At 34.3% G+C, this 22786-nt stretch overlaps 1 protein-coding gene across 1 annotated transcript in view; it reads left to right on the top strand.

The window, feature by feature from the left end:
* The window catches only part of LOC118187092 (uncharacterized), a 55086-nt gene extending 37585 nt beyond the window's left edge, over window positions 1-17501 (top strand). Inside the window, exon 6 of the mRNA XM_035357282.2 lies at window positions 13777-17501. Coding sequence (XP_035213173.1) covers window positions 13777-17325 — 3549 coding nt within the window. The 3' untranslated portion in view covers window positions 17326-17501. The remainder of the gene's footprint in view (window positions 1-13776) is intronic.
* Window positions 17502-22786: the final 5285 nt, after the last annotated feature.

Below are 22786 nucleotides of genomic sequence, written 5' to 3'. Positions count from 1 at the left end.
CATCGTTGAACACTATACGATGCCAGTCTGATGGCGGCCATGATGATCGGCTGCGACACCGCTCCAGGCGACTCCTTCGATGTTGTGGGGTCAAAGGCAAACGTCTTAAAGGCCTCTGTGAGCGTAACTCCACCTCAAACAAGTGCTGCAAGATGGTGGACGGTACCACACAGGTATATATGTAGTTGTAGTGTGTTGAATAGTCGAATTATCAAAATTTAATAACCACCTTACTTCGAAATATAACAATTAAAATGGTATATATTTGATTAAAAATTGGTTACCATTTTAATTATCAAAATTTAAGTTATAATATTTTAATTCTAAAATTTAGTGCGAAATTTGTGCCTGTTTAAGAGAAATCAATTTCTTTATGTCTGGACTTATTTCACTTAGTTTTAAAAACCAAGTATAGATTCCAAGTATAGATAGTACCAAGTATAGATTCAGCAACTTCACTATATTATTAGTATCTATTTTAAGATAAGAAAAATCTCACTGTTATCAGGGCTTAATTTCAGCCAGAGCCCGGTTCCGGTACTTCTCAACTTGTGAGCGAAATCGTCATTCTAACCATAGCGTTTATATCCTCTAAATAAAATGAATTCCGGTAGTTTGTTGTGCAACTGAAACGCAATGTTAACAAAAAAAATTTTAGTAACATTTTATTTAGCAGTTGCTAGTACTAAGTATTGAGTAACTGTCTCACTTTTCTTGGGAAGAGAAAAATGAAAAAACATGATTAACTGAGGAAGAAAATCTTGTCAAAAAACGATCCCATCAGGAGAAGGAAATTTTATGAACTAAATTTTATGAACATCTAGTCAAAATGGCGTTAAAATAGATTAACCAAAATAAAGATGTAATTTTATCTGAATGCGAAGAGTACCGATCAGAAATACTTATTTTCTTTGATCTTTCGATCATGTTTTCTTTTCTGTTAATTTACTCCTCTTTCATTTGTTTATTATTTCTCTTAAATTTTTATGATTGGTTTAAATTATTATTATTATTTATGAATGGTTTAAATTATTGGTTTAAATACTTACTTATCTTTAATTTACTTATCATTTACTTACTTATCTTTAATTTAATTTAACACTTAACATTTCAGTCACGTAACCTACAGTTAGATATATTTTTCAACATTAGTAGAGATCGACAAAATTTTCATTGCAGAGCTCCATACTCTATATTTCATTGTTAGTAACAGACAAAATAAATTTTTATATTCTTTGGTCTTTGACGTAGCAGACAGAAATTTTAACGATAAACTAAAAGAATATTTTATGCACTAATTTTTACTTTTCTGCAGGAACAGCTAATATCTTTTCTACTTAATAAATTGCATAGAAACGCTTCCAAATTTAGCAAAATCTTTTATCAAAATAAAACCAAGTATTCAATTATTTTTTTTTTCTAAAATGTTATTTTCAGAATAGAATCTATCGAGTTGGCAAAAAGCTAATTTCAGTTTTTTAGTGCAAAATAAAACTCAATTCTTTTCTAGATAAAAAATTAACTTTAATCAGTCCTTTCTCTTTGATTGTTTCCTCCAGTCGTTGGCAGCAAAGATCTGAGTTGATCGTTTGGTTGCTTGGAAGCAGCTCAAAATACAACCCACCTTTGTAATCCCACCAAACTGACAGCACGATCTTTTTCTGATGCAATTTAGCTTTCGGTATGATTTGTGCTGATTCATCATGCTTGACACATGACCTTTTCCTATTAATATTATTGTAGACAATCCGTTTCTCAACGCCAGTGATAATTCATTTAAAAAAATGGTCGATTTCATCGCGTTTGAAATGCGTATCGCAAATATTGATGATTCATTGTGTTACGTGAATTTCTTTCAATTCATGCAGAATCCAAATATCGAGCTTCTTACAGATCCAAGATACCTTATGAGATTTTCAGTTGTTGCCTGCGTACATTTAACCTCTTTGCAATCTGTCGCACAGTTACATAACGATTCAATTCAATTATGACTAATTTTTGTCATCATCAACTTCAAAAAGTAAGCCAGAATGTTAGACCTCTTCAAGTTGAAAAATCTAAACCAATTCTGACACATACATTTTGTTAAGCAATCAGCACCATAAACTTCAAATATCTCTTTGTGAGCCTCAGGCGCTTACTTTTTTGCCTTTATGAAAATTAAGTAAAATTTGTCGTAAATGTTTATTTTTGTAGCCCATATTAAAATTTACCGTTAACTAACAGTTGGAAACAAAAATACACGTAATTTTTTTCTATAGCAATCTAAAACGTGTCAGCTACCAAATCTCAAAAGAAAAAAAATTATAAAATTGACAGAAGAATAGCAAAACGAACATAACGCTCTCTATTTGTGTAAACCGAAATTACTTTCTTGTCAACCCAATAATTAGTTATCTTAAGAAATTAGCCTTAAAAATGTAAGTTCTTGAACGTCTCAGTGACTCACCAGCGGTCAAGTCGCTGATCACTGGTAGTTTGACCTGAATTTCGATTTCAGGTGAACAGTTTAACTTCATGAACATTTTCCTCACGTATAACGTGGATTAGAGTCAGTTTTCCTAAGAACGTCCGCAATGAAGGCATAACTCCTTCTTCAACAGATAACTCTTATATGCTTTGTTGTAATTAAACTAATCAAATCAAAAATCTAAGGCAGTGACGTCGCAAAAAGCAGCAGCTGACGTGTCTTGCAGAAAATTTAATAAAACAAATGTAGGAGTTAAAAATAGGATTTTTGGTGGTAAGGAGAAGTTCTAAATCTACCTTAGGTTTAATACAAATATATTCTCCAATCCAATCATATTAAATATTCCTTCACAACCTATGACAGAGTGATTAATATCAGACTTTCTGTCATGTGAGGGCTGTTCACAGAATCAGGTTAATTCACATCAGAAGAGTTTCTATTAGCTTTGCTATATTACCACAAGTAAATTGTTTCCCTAGATAGCGCAGTACAATCTGTTAATATTTTTGTTAATGATTACCGATGCCCCCCGTCCGCCTGCATTCAAAAGCATTCTCAAGTTTTGTTCTTTGACAGATGTATCGAAAATATCATTCAGCACCCAGGGCTGTGGAGTCAGCAGGGAAAATGACCGACTCCTGGAATTTTAATGACTCCGACTCTGACTCCAACTCGACTTCGACTCCCGAAATATATATATGTAAACATATACACATGGGTTACAGCTTATTTTTTTAATATAAAAGAAGTAATAGATGCTACAGAAAACATTGATGGCATAGCAAATTATTTATATTAATTAGCATTTATTATGAAATGGAAAAACTGGCATTAGTTATTTCTAAGAAACAGTATAGCTTCGGGAGGATTTTCTTTGTTGGAGGGCCATAGATCCGATTTGATAAACTTCAGAGCTGATAAGAGTCTTTCCACGGTAACTTGAATAGAAGGAAGAGCTGTTACAGTTAGGGCTACTTCTTTTAACCTTTCAGGATAGATTTTTATAAGTTCTAAAAGAGGTGTCTTGCAAGCGCCATAATATTTCTCTATTTCTTCAAAGGCCGTGTAGAAATCTTGTTTGTATGTATTTTTTTCATTTTTATATTTAAAAGATCTTGTTTTGTACTTTCATTCGCTTTGCCTTAGCCTTTTTAATATTATCCCAAAATATTTTTGAAAATCTAATTCATCAATGGAAAAGGATGATAAGAGACACTACTGCAATGTCTGTAGTTTGACTGTCCTGATTCGAATTCTCCAGTTGTTCTGAGAATAATTTCATTCTTAATGAAAGTTCATAGATGACTTTCTTTGCCTTTTTAATTTGTTTGTCATCCAAGAAAATTCGGTGTTTTGGATCTCCATATATTGAACACAGCAAGATCTCATTGTCTAGAAAACTAGTTTCTCTTTTCTTCATTGAAGAAATGATTCCTTCTGCAATAAACCTTCTATTTCAAAAAGAACAAACATCCTGTTCTCACCTCCTGTCAATACTTCAGACTGCAGCTTTTTTGTGGCTATATACGGTATAGAAAGAAGAGTTTCCAATTCTTAAACATTATTTCACAGTCTTTCTGTTAGTGAAACATTAGGGTTATCTACATCTCCTAAAAAAGTTCTTAATTCTAAAAACCTCTTTATCATCAAATATGTACTTCCTTATCGCATTGCTTGATCAATAATTGCTCCTTTTCCTGCTCGCTTCCTAAGAATGGCATCAATTTTAGGAGTTCTTGCTGTTATTGCTGCTTACCGAAATTTACCAGTATAAACTAAAGGTAAATGGCAACAGTCAAAAAATATTTTGAAACATCTAACATTTCAACCGTTAGTTAAAAAGAAATTCGACATATTTTTGCATGGACATAACTTTTCCACTTATCCAAGAGTAATTGCTTTATGTCACTTTTATTACTTTTGACATGTAATTCTTCTATGTAGTGTTTTTATTTTAATTAAATTTACTTTGTTAAATGTAAAGTTCACATGGTCCTCTGGTTATACCAGTGAGATTTGTAACTAAATGAATCAGTTAATTCACTAATGGCAAATATCACATCCCTCCTCCTCCTCCCTTATAACAACTTACGTGAATCAACTTCTATCTGTTTAATTGAAGTACTAGGAACTGCACAGGATAAGGGTTCAAACCCTTTATTAACTCTTTAAAATTTACAACGCGTCCGCTTGATGCTAGCAAACTTCGCCTCTGCTTGGGCGGTAACTGAAAGTCAGAGAATAGAAACTAAAAATTTGAAGATATTAACAAACGCTATAACTAGACTACAGGGCTCAGCGAAATCCCGAACTGCAACTCCCTTCTGAAACTAGTGGCAGCAGATAAATGCAATTAAGCCACTTGAACCAGCGATCAGCTATCTACGGCAGAGACGGCAGCTAGAGCCCAACTCTCCTTCTAAAAACTCGGTATTTAAACTTTTCTCCTCTACGTAGAATTTGCGTTCTTCCACGCGCGTTATCGAAATTTAACTATTCTGGCACTGACAATTACGGTAATGAAGGCTTATAGAAAAGTCTGAACTAAAATTTAAATTATTATTAAAAATAAATATAACTCCCTAAACCCTTATATTTATTTATTAATAGTTCAATGAAATAGAAAATAACTATTTATTAATGTACAATCCATAAATAAAGATAACTCAGCTTGTCATTAATTTTTTTTTAATTCCTTTTAATTTCATTTCAAATTTAAACTGTCCAACGAAAACTGGAGTCGGAGTCGACCTGTTTTTAGCGACTCCAGCTCCGGCTCCTTTTACCCAAAAATCTGCCCGACTCCATGACTTCGACTCCGACTCCACAGCCCTGTTCAACACAGCTTCCACACCAACCCCGAATTTTATTATTACAAGCTATGCTTAAAAGTTTTACATTCTTATGCGCTATATATAAAACTTGCTGAGCACAAGATTGATAGTATAATTGTTACCACCACGCGCAGGCAATATTGTTTAAATTCTGCAACTGTGTGCAACCAACTCGCAGTTGTCATCCTAGCTTAACCAGTATCGCGCTTTAGCTTAACCAGTATCGCGCTTTAGCTTAACCAGTATCGCGCTTTAGCTTAACCAGTATCGCGCTTTAGCTTAACCAGTATCGCGCTTCCTTGCATGTTTTTCACATCCTCATTTCCGTGTAAACTTTTGCTTAAAAATAATAAGTACAAAGTATTTTTCTCATGGAAAATACTACAAGGCTAGGTACATAAAAGACGCCGTCTAAATGCAAGAAATTTATCCAGGATGGACGAATGTATCTGGAGGCTTAACTTCAATCTATCGACTGACTACCGGGTCAGTAATGAGTCTTTCAAATGTGATATTCATAAGTTTTATGCAGAGCGGATAAACAGACGTAATTACACTATGACATCTAGAAGTTAAATACAGTGGGCGAGTTTGAATGTTGATGAATCTACCGCAAACTAATTTCCTTTATAAAACTGGGAGAATAATCTTAAGAAAATCAGGATTTACCTCGCCAAAGTGGTTTTGATTGTATATTAACCTTATAAGATGCCGAAATTGGCGTTGTCCGTAAATCTACAGCCTCCCCAAAAGCGATTCATCGGGTCAAAAAATAAGGATTGGCAACAGCAAAGTTAACTACCTTATTTAATTAATATTGGCAACAGCAAAGTTAACTACCTTATTTAATGATTTCAGCTCGATTCTATGCATATATATCTATATCATAGCTCAATTTGTAAGTCTTCAGAATGCTCACACTTAGCAAAAATGGACTGCTCACACTTTTCAAATTTTTTGCAACAAATATAATAAATTTTAAAATATTATATCACCTAAGTGGAAAAGAATCACGACAATGTAAAATTTTAAATTAGGCAATAAAAGGACTTGAAATGGCGTAGATTTTGAATAAAATTCTCGAGATCTCGAGGGCGATTGGGCACAAGTTTTCTTCAGGAACAAATATTTATACCCCTGAAGAACAGAAGAAAAGGATAAAAGCAACTATCTTAAATTCATCCTCCAAAACTAAATCACAAATGTTAAAATTTTACATTAAATAGGATATGCCAGACTCAAATTTAACATTTTGGCGACCACAGTCGATAATTACGATCATATAACTACAATTTCGTTTAACCGGTTTAGGTTTATACATTTAATTTACAAATGAATTATAAACTACATTTTTACAGAGGAATTAGGTTTCATTCACAGCTTTTAAAAATATTATTCATTTATTTTAATTATTTCATTTTGTGCAAGCACACTCTTACCATGTACATTGCTCCACCCGAAAATACCGCAACACAAAAATATTCTTCATTTCATACAAAAGATGGCATATGAACACAGAACATCGTTCAAGAAAGGGGAAAATAATTTCTGCAGTTAATAGGCGTTCTATAGCTGAATATACTGGAAACTTAATAAGCAAAATTGCTACCAATTTTGCTTATATAATCAGTGACTCAATCCGTCAATGAAATCGGCTGATTGACGATGTGGTACCAGGGATGCTCAAATACTTTATTGAGGCTCTGTAAATTAGTTGGTGTGGAGTAAAACTCCCAATTCATTCCCATTGTGAAGGCATTAGAGAACATTTACTCAGCACACGAATCATGTCTCTTAAATCCTTTGGCGAGAAAGCTGGGAATCGCCCTGGCCAAGGACCACCTAGGCTCACTGAAAAGATGTCTGGTGGAAATAGTTGTGTTTTTTCTTTCCCTGCGCAGACGAGAACCTGTGTGGTGACTGCACTCCTCACGTTTGTTTACTAGAGGTGAAGTGCATACGAGTTGAGGAGTACAGTAATTTCCTACTAGTGGTGTATCGTGTTTTCAGTGCTACTCCAAGTGAGATTATTAGCGTTCTACTCTGTGAATTTCTACATTTATACTGAAAGTTTTGAGAGCTTATTTGGAAGTCTTCTCCCGGTTTCTTAGTCGGAATTTGAGACGATTTCATGATGGAATGGGGCAAACAACATGCAAGGTCTCGAACTTTTGTATAGGTTGGTCTCCTTTTAAAGCATGTCATAAAAGAGAAATCAGAAATTATGTAATATTAATTAGAGGAGTGGAAAAGAATTTCAGTGTAAATAATCCAAATTGTTTAAAAGATGAAATTTCGGAAAAATGTCTTTAATATAACATATAGATTTTTTTAAAGCGCATAAGAGACTGTAGTCCTTTGATTAGCACTTTACTGGCCGAATATGCTTAGCAAGTGCAAAACGTAACGGATTTGTTCAATATAAAGGTGTCTTCTCGCTGGCCATGAAAGTTCTGATAAGTAAATTCCTTATATCAGACATTCCAGTGGAAGTTTAACTGTTTAAAAAAGCTAATGAATTTAGCTACAATAATTATATAAATGTGGTACGTTTAAAAAGATTTATGACGAAAGTTCCAACAGCAGCAATAAGCCTTAAGAGAGAGTGTCGGTCACGATAGCCAGTCATTCTTCCAGAATATTTAAAAGTATGGCTGACCAGGTAAACAATAACTACATTTTACGATAACCCGAAACAGTGCTCTTAGTGTCGAAGGTCTGGACATGGAACAAAAACTTAAAGAGAGCAAGTCAAATGCAGCAGTTGCAGTAATAAACACAAAAAAGAGGAATGTCAAAGCCGCTTGTCAAATTCGCTATATGGAGTAATTCTCATGAAGTACGTCAAAAGATTTTCCTAAATATATGGTAGAAAGTAAAGTTCTTAAGTATAGTGCATATTATCATGTTCTTATTGCAGAAGTCAGAAGAATCGTTGCAAGTAAAGAAGCCTATGCAAAAGTGGTAGGGATCCAGTCGTTGAGTTACAGCAATTGAGAAAATCCTGAAGGTGATAACTCCAATAATATCTGCTCCCCAGGGAACGTTTGAAGCCGCGTTTAAGCAGCAAGCAGAGAGCGAAATATAGGAAATATGGGGACATCATGATAAAAATGCAGGAAAAATTTGATATCAAGCTAAATGAGCTATCGGAATGCGTAATGAATAGTGGAAAACGAGCCCTAGAAATTAGACAGCGCTAGAGGACTTAGATATGTCAAATACAGAGACAGAACTTGAGAGACGCAAGGGCAAGAAACCTTGTTCCAAAGCGGACTTCGAAGAATTAGAAGCTTGCATTCAAAATAAGCAGAGATGATAAAGCTTACAAAAGAGCAAAGGTTAGTTTTTAGTACAGTTTTCATTTTCTTTCGTTCAGCTTGAGGGGAAGGATTATTTGCTCTTGGAATTCAAGAAGCCCTTCTAACAAGAAAAATTTTATTGTTCACGTAAATGTGGGATGCCTGTCTGAAGAGGCCCATAAGGTTAAAAAAAGGCATCGCTAGAAAGGCATTTGTAAGAATGCCAGTAAAAATGATAATGCCTGACGATAATGTGTGCACGTGAATGTTAAAAACCTTTGTAAAGAGAACAAATAGAATCAGGCTTTGCACGACACATTAAAGTGGCCTGACGGCCTCATTTGAACCGCAGAATATCAGTATGACACGTTTGCTAGGCATTACATTAAGACCACCAATAGTAAATTTATTTCTACCTTGGATTTAGTGAGGATGACTGCAAAAGCATTAATAGGCCTTTCTCTGGCTTTGAATTTGATAGAACCATCTTGAACCTCAAAAACTCAGTACCAAGGCAGGATAGGTTCAAAAGAATAACCGAGACGGATTTACAAGATGTCAACATACAGGCCAATCTCTCTGACGAAAATTATGGCCCAGGTTATAGGAAAATGGTTCTCAGTGGCTGCTTGAAAGGATTCAGAAAAGTGAAAGACACTCAGAGACGCATTACGAGTTCCAATTTCTTTGCGCGCTTTTACTAAACAGAATTTTTACAAGTATTCTGCATCACAGAAGACAAGCGAAGTTATTCAATTGATAACTTTTGACCTCAAAGTCGACTCTACGGAAAGGCGGCTTTATAAAATCAAACAGCATCTTGTGTATTATGCATTTAGTTCATAGGATAGTCAAACAGAAGTGCAGAAGTGTGTTCTCGAATAGTTATGAGTTGAAGAGGGATTCCGCAGGGCTGTATCTTGTCCCCGGTACTGTCTACTATTCTTACACATAACATTTATGAACTCATACCGACCGATGTTGACATTTTTGTGTGCGTGAAAGAAAATTTTCTCTGTTTTGCAGAAAATTCCCACTTTGGTGTTTAGCAAATTGCAACACACCTTTATCAAGATACAAAGCTGGGCTAAGGAATGAAATTTATGCATATAACCATAAAAAATAAATATATTATTTTCCGAGGGAAGAAGAGCAAAGAAGCTGGTGTTTTGAAATTAAACGATGTCAGCAACCCGGTGGGAGAACAAGTTAAAATGTTTGGTATATGGCTCGATAACAAGTTATGCTCAGGTAAATAAAGTTATCTCCAAGCTGGAAAGAATGTTAAATGCTTTTAATAGTTCATTGCAAGCTTAAAGCTCAAGGGAAATCGACCTTGTCAGAACAGCGAATACCATCATAAAAGGGAGAATCGAGCATAAAATTTCTGTTTTTATGTCCTCCTCACAAAAGAATAAAAACAATAGAACTGCTATGTGATCATGCCTTGCCATTGGGCCTTCTATTAGCACTCACCTCCCGCTGCTGCACGTAGAAGCAGAAGTTTTCCCGTTACAAACAAGGCGAATAGCAGTAAGGAAATTCTTGGTTAAGAATACTGCTCTCACTGACGCTTTTCGTACAGCAGCCGGCTTGGAAAGCTATTTACAAAATTTCAAATACAAGTAGGGCGGGTTACAGAAGCCATTGAGGTTGAACTGCGGTATTCAGTGTATCAAGTAATGTTCATCAAAATTGATATTGATTCTAACAATGTCACGTTCACCAATGAGCAAGATGTCTCTGAATTTGCACATTTTAGTATAAAAATGAATGAGTTCTATAACAAACGCATTCGAGATGGGAAGGTACAGCAAAGATCAATTCCTACAGCTGAATAATGCATGAAACGAGAGTTTAAAGCTCTCGTCGCAGTTACCTCCAATTCTAAAACCAGAATTGGAATAGCTGCAATACGTGGGACCGCTGTGATTATCGACTAGCGCATTGACAGCCGAAACTCTATTTTCTCTGTCGAGGCTTGGACCCTCTATAAGCCTTTGGAAAATCTCAGCCTGAATGAAAATGTCATCATTCTCGCGGATAACATATCAGCACCTAATGCTATTAGTTGGGTTCGTAGGAGTTCCAATTCTCTCATCCTAAAGCTTTATGAGAGGATGAAGGCTATTTGCCATCTTAGTATCTTCTGGCTTTCGGTCCACAAGGGCATAGGGTTAAATAAAAAAGCAGACAGAAAAAAGCTGTAAGACATAAAAAAGCTGTAAGAAAGGAGAATGTGCAGATTTTTGATTATCTTTCAGCAGAAGATTCGTCTAGGTTCCTCACTAAAGCCATCGAGAAATAGCAGGTTAGCAGCTGATTGCTATCCCATACAGGGCGCCGATTCAGCTATTATGGTTCGCATAAAGCAAGGCTGCAGCTGTTGGATACAAACTAGCTGCAGTACATATATCGGAGGACGGACTCATAATAAATAAGTGTTATGTAACTGACAGCACTGAGCACGCAATTATTCACTGTAAAACATAATGATAGATCAAAAGTACAATCCTGAAGATGAAACTGGAAAACATCGATCTTTTGGTTGATCTCCTGATTTACTGTAGTAAGAATCCTTGGAGGTATCGCATCCCAGGCAACTTAATCACTAAATGCATTCTGAAATATTCTTGAAAGGTCTTATTAAGGAAAAATGGTAACTACCGGATTGATACGTCCTCGTATTTAAAATTATCAGCAGCAATGCGTATACATTGGAGCGAAAGGCATCGGATGGAAGCCAAGCTTCACAAACAGCAGCTACCTGATGAATTAGCGGTGTACAACACATTCAGTATTTTTTATTCGTACGCCCGGAAACTACGAAACTTAAAACATCGATAAAGGAACATATAAATATCTTAATATTTCCCGCCAAATGTAATTAATTGCGGCCCCGTTCCTATATATCCTCGAATTCAAAGATCTATCCTTTACGATTTTTTATGTACGTGCCCCAATTTCAACCTGACGAATCTCACTACCATCTTCTAAACTATTTTGTCTAATTCGATTCGTGTTTCATGCATTATGATGAGTTTTGCCACAGTGAGACGTTAAGATCAACCGAATGTTTCAGACTGATGCATAAATCTCTTACAAACTCATTAGTATGGTCAAATTTTTACGATCTAGATCATTCACATTTTTATCTTAAGACATGCAATAACTGAGAAAAAATTTTTAATTCCTAATAATAGAGTCTCAAAAGTTAGCTTCAGAGACAACTTTCATTCTTTTATTTAGTTGCAAATTTCAGTCACTTCAACTGATGTTACGGACCGGGAATTTCAAACATTTTCATAATTTGTTTTTCTAAACATACACCAAAATGTGCTTATATAGCAATGAAATTTTTATCGTGCTGCATTTTCTCCGAGAAGTAGAATATTTTCAGAAGGGTTTCTTTACTTTCTGCTTTCATTTGAACAATAAAATTTTATTCAAATGCTGTTATTTAAAAAAGCACTGAGAAATGCATTTTTGCGGAATAAAGCATAATGAAAAAAAAGTGCTGAGAAAATTAACGCCTCACACGTTTAATATAACAAAATTTTGAATACAACATATAAATTCATAGGAAAGAAAATAGGTAAGAATCATAAAATACATTTTAAAAATAGCACCGGCATTTGAACATGCCTATAGCTTTCCGAAAGTAGATAAATTAAACCTTATCTAAAGGATAATGTAAAAATAAGGCAGCATGCTAAATCCTTCTCATATTTATAAAAATAACTAAAATGAGGAAACTAAGAATTTAACAAATATTCTAAGTTCGGCCGTGAGTGCAAAACTTGAATCTTAATAAGCAATAATTTTCTTTCTCCTAAAATTTGCATCTTTTTAAGCATACTTAATAATGTGGCCTCTGGTACAAGTAGTCAAACTTGCTCGAATAAACATAACATACTTACTTTCATCTACTATAATAGCTTCTAGCATTTGGTAACAAAACAAGGAGAAAAACTTAAACAGAAAAATATTTATCACATTATGTCCTTTAAATATTTTATCAACTGTAGATCGCATTACAATCGTTTTACTTGTATCGAAGCAATTTCAGAAGTACACTTTTTTTAGTAATAACATTGCCGACGATTTCAAAATTGCCACCGGCATTTATAACGTTTATCCATCCGAATTCAGGTTAATCTGTACCCAAATTTCTGCTAAAGTAAAAATGTTGTTCTACTTTAAGATTTTCGATCTTTACTTGGAGATTTGGGTTTTCACGCTCCGGTAATAAACTCGTACATTTACTTTTGGAACAAATTAGTGATATTTCACTTACAAGGAAATTTCCTTTCATATTCATCTGCTTAAAAATATACTCATATAGCTATCAATAGTATACGAAAATGAATTTCGAAAAAATTTGAAGAAATTTACACGAAGATTTTTATTACTGATTTTCTGAGATTTATCATTAAACTAAACGTGCTCTTATACAATTTCCAACTCTTTTATATTACAGTTAAAAATTCGTCTTCTAAAATAATGATAGAAGAAAATTATTATTTGAACTGCTAATAATTAAATAGATAATTCATCATCAAACAGTACAAATATTTAGATATAGTAATTTTTGCATTTTGAACTCTCAAATCATACTGCTGTCAAAATAACTGAAGACGCATTAATATAATCTGTTAATCCTATACAAAACAGAACTCTGCTTATATGATAGCTATAAAATGCGATAATGTACTATTATATTATAATTCGTTATCCTAAAATACTTTTAATATTTAATGAATCTCAAAAGTATTTCATTCAAGTTTAGTAGTCAAAATATTATAAAATATAAAGATTCATTAGTGTATCAGTATTAAAATACTCAAGAATAGTTCAAATACACACTTTAAATGCATACCAGATAAGATACGTTATCCGAGGTGTGTTCAGAAATAATTAGTAATTAGCATATAACTACGAAAATATTCTCATTTTTTTTCAGGTATATTACTTTTTAAATAACTGATAAAATATTAGATAGGTAAACACAGGAAAAGTAACAAGTAATTGATCTGAATCATAAAAGAATAAAACTCATAAAAGAACAAAATAACCACTGATGAATGATAGCGAAAATATAATTAATAATATTTTAACTAAACCTTTTTTAAACTTTATTCTAATTTACATAATGCTTATTTAATTTCAGGTATTCCATATGTGTCAAGCAACTGGAGAGAAGCATTCTTTTCTCTGTCCAAATACGACCGTGTTTAACCAAAAGCTTTTGGTTTGTGATTGGTACAGCAAAGTGAAATGTGAAAAATCAGAATTATTTTACAGCATCAATGATCATATTTACCAGCAAAACCCAAGTAATAACGAAATGACCAGTGCCAGACATCCAGATGAAAACAGCTGGAACTGGAAATTACGACAACTAGAAGCTGAAGTGGAGAAAACATTTTCTGCAAATAAAGGTAAACTACCAAAGGAAGAAGATTTGCAAACTGATGATGCAAATATACAGTCTTCTCCGTATTTAAAGCACGCTGATTTGAATCACAACAAAACTACAAATAGCCCCTCAAAACGCACAGAATATAAATCCTCTGCAAGAAAATCTTATAACAAAGATTACGGAATAAGAGAAGCTACAAGAAAATACAATAAACCGTCCAGGAACAGAGGAAATAAAGATAATTTGGGGAAAGAAAAGCCTCTAAAATCAAGAGGTTATGATTATCATAAAGATAATGAATACGTTCATCTACATAAGAATGCTGAACGAGAAAACAGCGCTGATAATCTAAGTACTGGCAAACCAAATTCTGATGCAAACGAATATAGAACGATTAAAAACAGCTGGGACGAAAAGGAAATTCAAAAGACTACACAACCTGAACCGAATTCAACGCCTGAATCAATTCAAAATACGTATGATGATATCAGTTCAAAATATGTAAATTCTGCAGTTGGAAATCCTGCTTTTCAAAGTGAAAATTCTTTCCACAGTGAAAATAATTTTAAATCAAATGATAAAGAGTACGCATCTGCAATAAGCAAACAAGTAAATAACCCCCAAAAGGAAAAAAATAACATAATATTAGTACATAAAGCACATCATCATGTAGACAATGATTCAGCTGAAAGTCGAGAATTTTTAGATAGGAAACCTGTTTGGGATAAAAAAGTTATTTCTGAAAGTGCTTCACAAAGAGCACAACGACCTAATAATGAACCTCCAGAGTATTATGTTCGCAAAAAATATTTGAAAACAAACAATTCTAAAGATGAAACAGTTAATGAACAAGCTGTTTCAGATAATGACGATAATCCACAACAAAATAAAATGTATTTGGATGACTATTTAGACTATAGTGATGTATACAGGAACGGTGAAAATACCCCTCACGAAGAAAACAAAAAGATTACCTATCCAAAAAATGATCAAAGGATTCCTCGCTACATCTATCCTCTACCAGGCATCATACAAAATGATGATGGATCAAGAGAATATAATTATGGTTTCCGAGTAGAAGATCCTCAAAAAATTAATTTACAGGGCGCTCGCATTTTTAAAATAAGTTTTCACGATCCTAATACCAAGATTAAAATAGGAAAACAAACAGATTACAGCCAACCAACTATAGAGTTGCATAAAGAGCTGCTCAATAATGATAAAGATTTTCATAAAAATATACGAGTATACAATTTAACAACTCGCAGTTTTCCAGATGAAACACAAAAAATATATTTGGCGCCTTTCTCATTTGAAAGACAATCTGGCAAGAATGCACAGGTAAAAACTCATAATAAATTTGTGGAGCAAAAATCACTAATCAAACCACCTAAGATTATCCCATCGGCAATTCAAAATTATGACGCCGAGATCAAAACGAAAACAAGTATGAAAAATATTGTCTTCGATAAGAATTTTAGAAATGCACAATTAACACCCTATGGTGGTAGTCCTAAACAAACAAATTATAACATAATAACAGAAAATCCAGATGTTCCCACAGTCGATGTAAAAGCGGACAGTAACAAGCACCTTTATACACGTCCTAAGCCTGTAATGCTCACACACAATGAAAAAACTAATTTGTCAAAAAGTAGTGAGGGGGAACTAGCTTATGGAGTCGTAGTCAAAACTAGACCAGTAAATCAAAATTTTGAAATCTTAGGAAATACTGACAAAGCAAAATCCTTGTTGCTAAAATATAAACAAGCCTCTCAATTTTCCGATTTGAATTCTGAAAAGCCTAGTTTGCGGTCTTACGGTTACACAGTACAAATGGGTCCTTTTCGGAAAGTGAAAGTTCCCCGTTTTGAAAACGAGCTGCAAATCGAAGAAGATATACATTCCCAAGCAGCAATAAAACCATTTTCATCTAATACGGAGGTGCTAAACACCGAAAAAATAAATCATATACCATTATCACTAGACAAAACCATATTTCAAAAAAATTCAAAACCCTTTATAGAGTCGGTATTTCCAGGTCCTACAAGCGCACGTAACAATCAAGATCAAATTATTAAACTGATTCCTCTCACAAAAGACATACAGGAGCCCATCCTAGAAAAGAAAAAATCTGACAATAGTCAACAACATCATCAGGATCGTCTCCAGAGAATACCTGAATTACAATATAACAAAAAAAATAACGCCCATAAAATGTATTACAAAATACCTTCGGCTCAGGAAGTTCGCAAAGAAAAATTTGAAAATTCTGGTACACCCCAAAGACCTCAGAATTTCGCTATAGGAGTACAGCCTTCTATTAACAGCAAATACGTTTTCACAGATGGAGCAAAATTACATAAAGAAACGGGATATTCAATGAACCCAACCTCAGAAAATCACTCCACAACTGATTCTATCAAGCAACAGCCTCCTTTGAAAAATGATGAAAGTTTCGAATGTGACGATGAATCTGAATCAAGTCAAAATACTTTTAATCCTAAAAACCTTCAATTAGGTAAAAATGGACCCGCTCACAAGATTATCACGAATGCACCATCGTTTAATAATAACGTCAGGAAACATGTAGAGGTAACTCTGAAAGGTAACAGAAAATTTTATGATGAAACAACGGTGCATCACGATGAAACTGATAACAGCGCATCGCGATGCAGTTACCATAGCAGCAGCAAAGAAAGTAACATCGAAATTCCAGAACCTAACTATAGCAATGCAAAAGAAAAATTTATTGCTAAATTATTGAAACCGAAAGTACAGAACACACCTAAGCCTGATGGTTACAGTAAACAAAATGAGAAGTTGAAATATCCGCTTTTCCCCATTACTCAAGCACCAAAGATGGAAAAAGCACAACAATACGAAGTTCCACTTCAGAAACGGCCCATAAAACTTTTCGATCTTCCAAGAGCATCACATCCAGCAGCTGTAAAGTACTACCCCGTAAAGAAAACTACCTTAAATGATGATCAAATTCTGGAAAAGAAATTATATAACGATGAAATTAGAACTACAGATGCTATGCCATATACGTCCTCTATAAGTAATACACGAGAAGCAAAATCCTCTGAAGAATCTAGAAGTGCGTCATCTTCAGATAATAAATGGGAAGGAAAGTCTTTTGACGAATCCTTTGACATTAAAGATCAAAAATCTTCAGATAGATCAAAGCGTGTTGCTGAAGACAGGTATTCTAAATATGCTGAATTAGAGAGAGCAGCAGAATTGGAAGCGGAAAGAATGATCAAGAGCAAAAGACGAAACGTAAATAAATAAATATCTTCGCCTACAATAAAAAAGTAATGCTTAAATGAGGGACGAGAGTATTTAATTTTTATGTATGGGGTAAGAATAAGAAAAAATGAACTGATGAACAAAAGTAATTCTTTGATTACTACTTGTAAATAATATGTAAATATGAATAAATTTATTTTTATAAAAGAATTAGCATGTGCATTTTTACAGTAGGAATATTTATCAAGTTTCATCAGTGCACGTTACTTCAAAAGTGCATTTAAATTCAAATTATGTGTGTGTGTGTATTTAATTATCGCAAAGCCTCGAGGGCTATCTGCCTAAGAGGAGGGATGCCTTCGTGGAGGACTTTCTAAGGGAAACTGGCTCGTATACACGTTACACATGGGGAAAACCACGAAAACGCCCATGCAGCCAGCCCGTTCGCGGGATTCGAACCTCGGACCGAACTACCAGTGTTCAGCGATTTTACCGCTCGGCCGCTGGTGGGCCTAAATTCAAATTAATAGAAGTAATTACGCTAGAAAAATATTCAGCATTAAATTTACCTCATAAATACTAAAGCTTAGTATATGCATTACAAATTAAATGATTTCAACTAAAATCATTACAACATCTAAAGGTGCAACAGTAAAAGTATCATACTTTCTTTAGGGATTATTGTGCGGGATTACATTTTTCATAAAGGGTCATTTCATAAAGGATGCATGAGTCATTTTCAAATAACTTCCTCCAAATCTTTTTACTATCTGTTCAGGTTAAAAGAGAAAAATATGAGCTTTATAACACTGTCAGATTTTTTATTAAACAATTATCTGAATCATTCCAATTTTCACATCACTTTATCAAAATATGAAAATATCTTTAATTATGTTCTTTTACGCCAGTATTCAAAAGGAGAATTCCGCATATAAGGTCCTTTTTCAGCTTTTACTTTTATGTAAAATCTGTCAGTTTCCAAAACTTACTCGCCCGATAGCCAGTAATAGAACCGGTAAGACAATAACAGAATCTGAATTCTCTGATTCTCTCCTTCATCACAAAGTTCCTATGCAACCTAAGAAATTTTATTTCAAAGAAATTAATCTAGTTATTTTGCGCAAAATATTTCATTCTTGTGGAATTTTTCAATATTCTAAACTGTCTTACTTCTTGCTGTCTAAAACTTGCTGGTGCTGACTAAAAACTGTCTTATTTCTTCCAGTTTTAACTAACTTACTACAAATCAAATCAGTTTGAAACTAAGAACTTTTGGAACATCAATGTTCTTTGATTCGGAAATGGGTCTCGTGTAGCAAATTAGCAAAGACGGATTTTGGTGAATTTTTCACATTGTTTGTATCTTTATCCCTGTTAGGAAGACCTGATTCGTTTCCATTTTTTCAAACGTTTAATTCTTGATCTGATTCTAATTGAATTTCTTTCTCTGTTGAAGATAAAAAATGCTTACATAAAATATATCTGAGAAATGAGAGAGAAAGAGAACGGAGGACGTGGGCACTATCCCCTTATCAAACGGTTAATTAGTATAGCACCACGTCCACCACTATCTATAGCACCCCTTCAAAATACATAATGCCACCTGAAAGGTATTCAACGTGCACGACAAGACATACACTGATATAATACTGATATTAACACTGATTAATACTGCTACAGTACTGATACATTGACATAACACTGAATATTATTACTGATTAAATGGGAATGATTTGGCATAAGTCGGTAAATAAATCCAAGAAATAATACGTTACAGAGACTCAAAATATTGCGAATTAAAATATCACAAATGAATGTTCTACTGTTACATTACTTGTACTATTGTACTATCTATAGCACCCCTTCAAAATACATAATGCCAACTGAAAGGTAATCAACGTGCACGACAAGACATATAAAATAACATGTTACAGAGTTACAGATTAATATTCAAGATACATTACTGGTATATTACTGAGGCAAATATTACAGATGCAGAACTGATAAAAGGCTAATATAATACTGGTAATAATATTAATACTGATTAATACTGATTAATACTGCTACATTACTGATACATTGATCGGTAAATAAATCCATGAAATTATACGTTACAAAGACTTAAAAAAAAAGCGAACTAAAATATCACAGATCAATGTTCTACTGTTACATTACTTGTACATTACTGATGAAATATAACTGATACACTACTGCTGCAAGGCTGATATAATACTGATACAATACTTTACTGATTGTAAGACTGTTTTTATTGCTCATGCGATATATGCATGAGCAAATATGCATATACAATACTTTACTAGTATTAATACTCATACAATACTTAACTGATATTAATGCTCATACAATACTTTACTGATATTGATACTCATACAACACTTTTATTGGTATCAATACTCATACAATACTGACTAATAGTGATTAATTGTAAATGGAAATGATTTCATACAAGTCGGTAAATAAAACCACGAAATAACACGTTAAAAAGACTCAAGCTAATGCGAATTAGCACAACACATATGCATTATCGACACATTACTGGTATATTACTGATGCAAATATGACTGATATGCTACGGAAACAGGACTGATATAATACTGATACTGATACAATACTTTACTCAATTACGACTGATACAAATATGCATATACAATATTTAACTGTTACAATACTGATACAATACTTTACTTGTATTAATACTGACACAATACTGATTAATACTGGTACTATACTTTTCTGGTGTAAGACTATTATATTGCTGATACAAATTTGCATATAATCCATACGGAGCATACGTTTATGGCAGCAGAAGAATTTACGCTGTCTGACATAAGTCCATGCCCAGCACAGACAGTTTGTCCATTAAATTGACAACTTTTGTAATCAGATATCTCTGCTTTATGAAAAATTTGCAGAATGCCTGCCTGTTGGTACTTGGCAGTTTAATATGAAGATCAGATGTCAATGGACAAGTGATCAGGTAATGCTCTGGTGATCTAATATCTCCGCAGCAGCAGAACTCAGTATGGCTGAGTCCGCGTTTTGCAAAATGTTGCGGAAATGGACCATGGCCAGTGATAAATCGAACGATCTGAGGGTTGAAAATGATACGGTCAGTGTCCACATACGCTATGTGATACTGCGTTCGTCGACCGGTTGAGCCCTCGTCCCATTCCTCTTACCATCGTCCAATGGCCTTCAATCTCAGGCATTTCTTTAGATAAGAAATAGGCCATGGGATATTGACTTTAGTATCTGCATTGCCTGAAGCTGCCTCTTTGGCTAGACTGTCTGCAGTTTCGTTTCCGTAATGCCCAGCATGAGCTTTGATCCGCTCAAGTTTAAGCTGATGGGGGAAATGCTCTCTTAGGTCCTGCTGAATGGTTTGGATGATGGTAGATGGATGGTCAGGATTATCCAAAGCATGCAACGACGATAGACTGTCTGTTTTTATAACTGCTTTTTTAATACCGTAAAAGATTAGGTAGCGTAAGGCTTGTGCAATAGCCTCTAATGCAATCAATGTTTTAGCCTCTAATGCAATCAATGTTTTAGCGGGATTATTACCCCTCCACTTACGAGTTGAAGAAGAGGCTGTCAGGCAACTCATCAAACAGTTACGGCGTCCAGCTTCCTTCTCTGATGAATATTTCCTTCCGGAGAATGAAATACCGGCTCCTGATTTTCGTACCCATCCATCATTTAAAGGCATTGGTGTTCGCATCTAAGTCCAGCCAACTACAACAGCTCTGCCTTCTCAAATAGAAATTTATACAGACGGCTCGAAAATTAACGAAAACACAGACAGTGCTTTTGCTGTTTTGCGGGATCTGAGAAATGAGATAATAATATGAACCTTAAAAGAAAAAGGTAAAGATAATTTATGCTTATGAAAAACTATTATTTACAAAGATTACTTTTCTGAAGGCGTATCAAACATGCTTCACACATTGTAGCCGGGACACGTAAAATTAAGTTTTTCGGAAACTGTACATAGAGGGCGGATCACGTAGTAATACGTTTTCTATGGACTGGTAGTAAACGTAGCTAATGCGAGTTACTACATGTGTGTATGTTTGTTATGCCACTTATTTATACATAGTACTACGCAGGTATAAGCATACAATAGATTAGGTATGGGACGGTAAGGTCATAAATAACAGCGATAAATGAACTCATCATAACTCATTATATCTGCAAATTTACGAATTTTGAGTAGTTTTATTTTAGTGAATTCGGGTAGTTATCGGTGTTTAGACGTCTCAAGAAGAATGGTATTTTCCACATTACAAACCTATATTACTTTTGAAAATCGCGAGTTTTTTAGTGATATTTTGTATTTTTTATAAGTTGAGAAAATCACAAAAAAATTCAAAGTAGTTTTGAATTTATAGTGATTTTACGTAACGACAAAATTCGCGAGGATTTTCCAAAAAATCGCCCGCTCTCGCCATAACGCACCGACGCGAAGCGCCCAACAACAATGTGTTAATAATATAATCACGCCCGTTGCGGCCTTATTTGATTGGATAAAGCGGTTAAGCTTTATATGCGGTGCTGGGCCGCACGCGGGATTTCGTTTCGGTTAGGAATACAAGGTTGGATATTTTCGGCGGAAAGGAGGATATAAAAATAAAAATTGTTAAAAATAGATTTATTTTATATAAGATTTCAATAAATTTTTATAAATGAAATGTGCATATACCTGAACTTCTCTCTCCTTGCATACGGCCCTGTTGTAGAGATTAATACTCATTTTCGATATGCTGTTCAATACGTAAGTTACATGCACTATTTTTTTAATAAAACTTTCATTATTTTTTCCGTGGGTGACAAAAGCCGTCTCACTTCGAAAAAATTGTAATTATTTCAACATGTTACACAGATCAATACACTATGTAAGCATATCAAACATTATTTAAAAATTCATCCACTCGAGTTTGTTGCATATTTCTTGTTAGTAGCTTCTCAACGGTGGTCTCCATGACACGACATTGCTTGTAATATTTTGTACCTCCGCGTTTAAGTTCGAACGTTCTTCTAAAACTTTTTAATGCTTGTCGAGACTCTGGGTACAGGGGCCCACCAGCGGACGAGAGGTAAAGTCGCTGAACACTGATAGTTCAGTCCGAGGTTCGAATCCCGCGAACGGGCTGGCTGCATGGATGTTTTCGTGGTTTTTCCCATGTGTAACGTGTATACGAGCCAGTTTCCCTTAGAAAGTCCTCCACAAAGGCATACCTTCCCTTAGGCAAGTAGTCGTAACTAAATAACCTAACCTATAGATACAGGATCGGGATTTTCATCTTCTGACTTCTTTTCATTTACAATAATTCCTTTGTTTTCTCTGATAACTTCGATGATCTCTGCATTACACATTTCCTAGTAAGTGTGGATATTTTCATCGATTCACAAATATTCGAGTACGGTCTCATAATGCATTTTCTCACCTTTCCCCTTGTCTTCTGACACATATTGAGAGTTC

This window comes from Stegodyphus dumicola, chromosome 4, assembly GCF_044657685.1.
Source record: "Stegodyphus dumicola isolate Sdum_Otavi_A_Nest chromosome 4, ASM4465768v1".
NCBI lineage: Eukaryota > Metazoa > Arthropoda > Arachnida > Araneae > Eresidae > Stegodyphus > Stegodyphus dumicola.
Note: the sequence above shows the minus strand (reverse complement) of the source record. Positions and strands in the feature narration are given on the sequence as shown.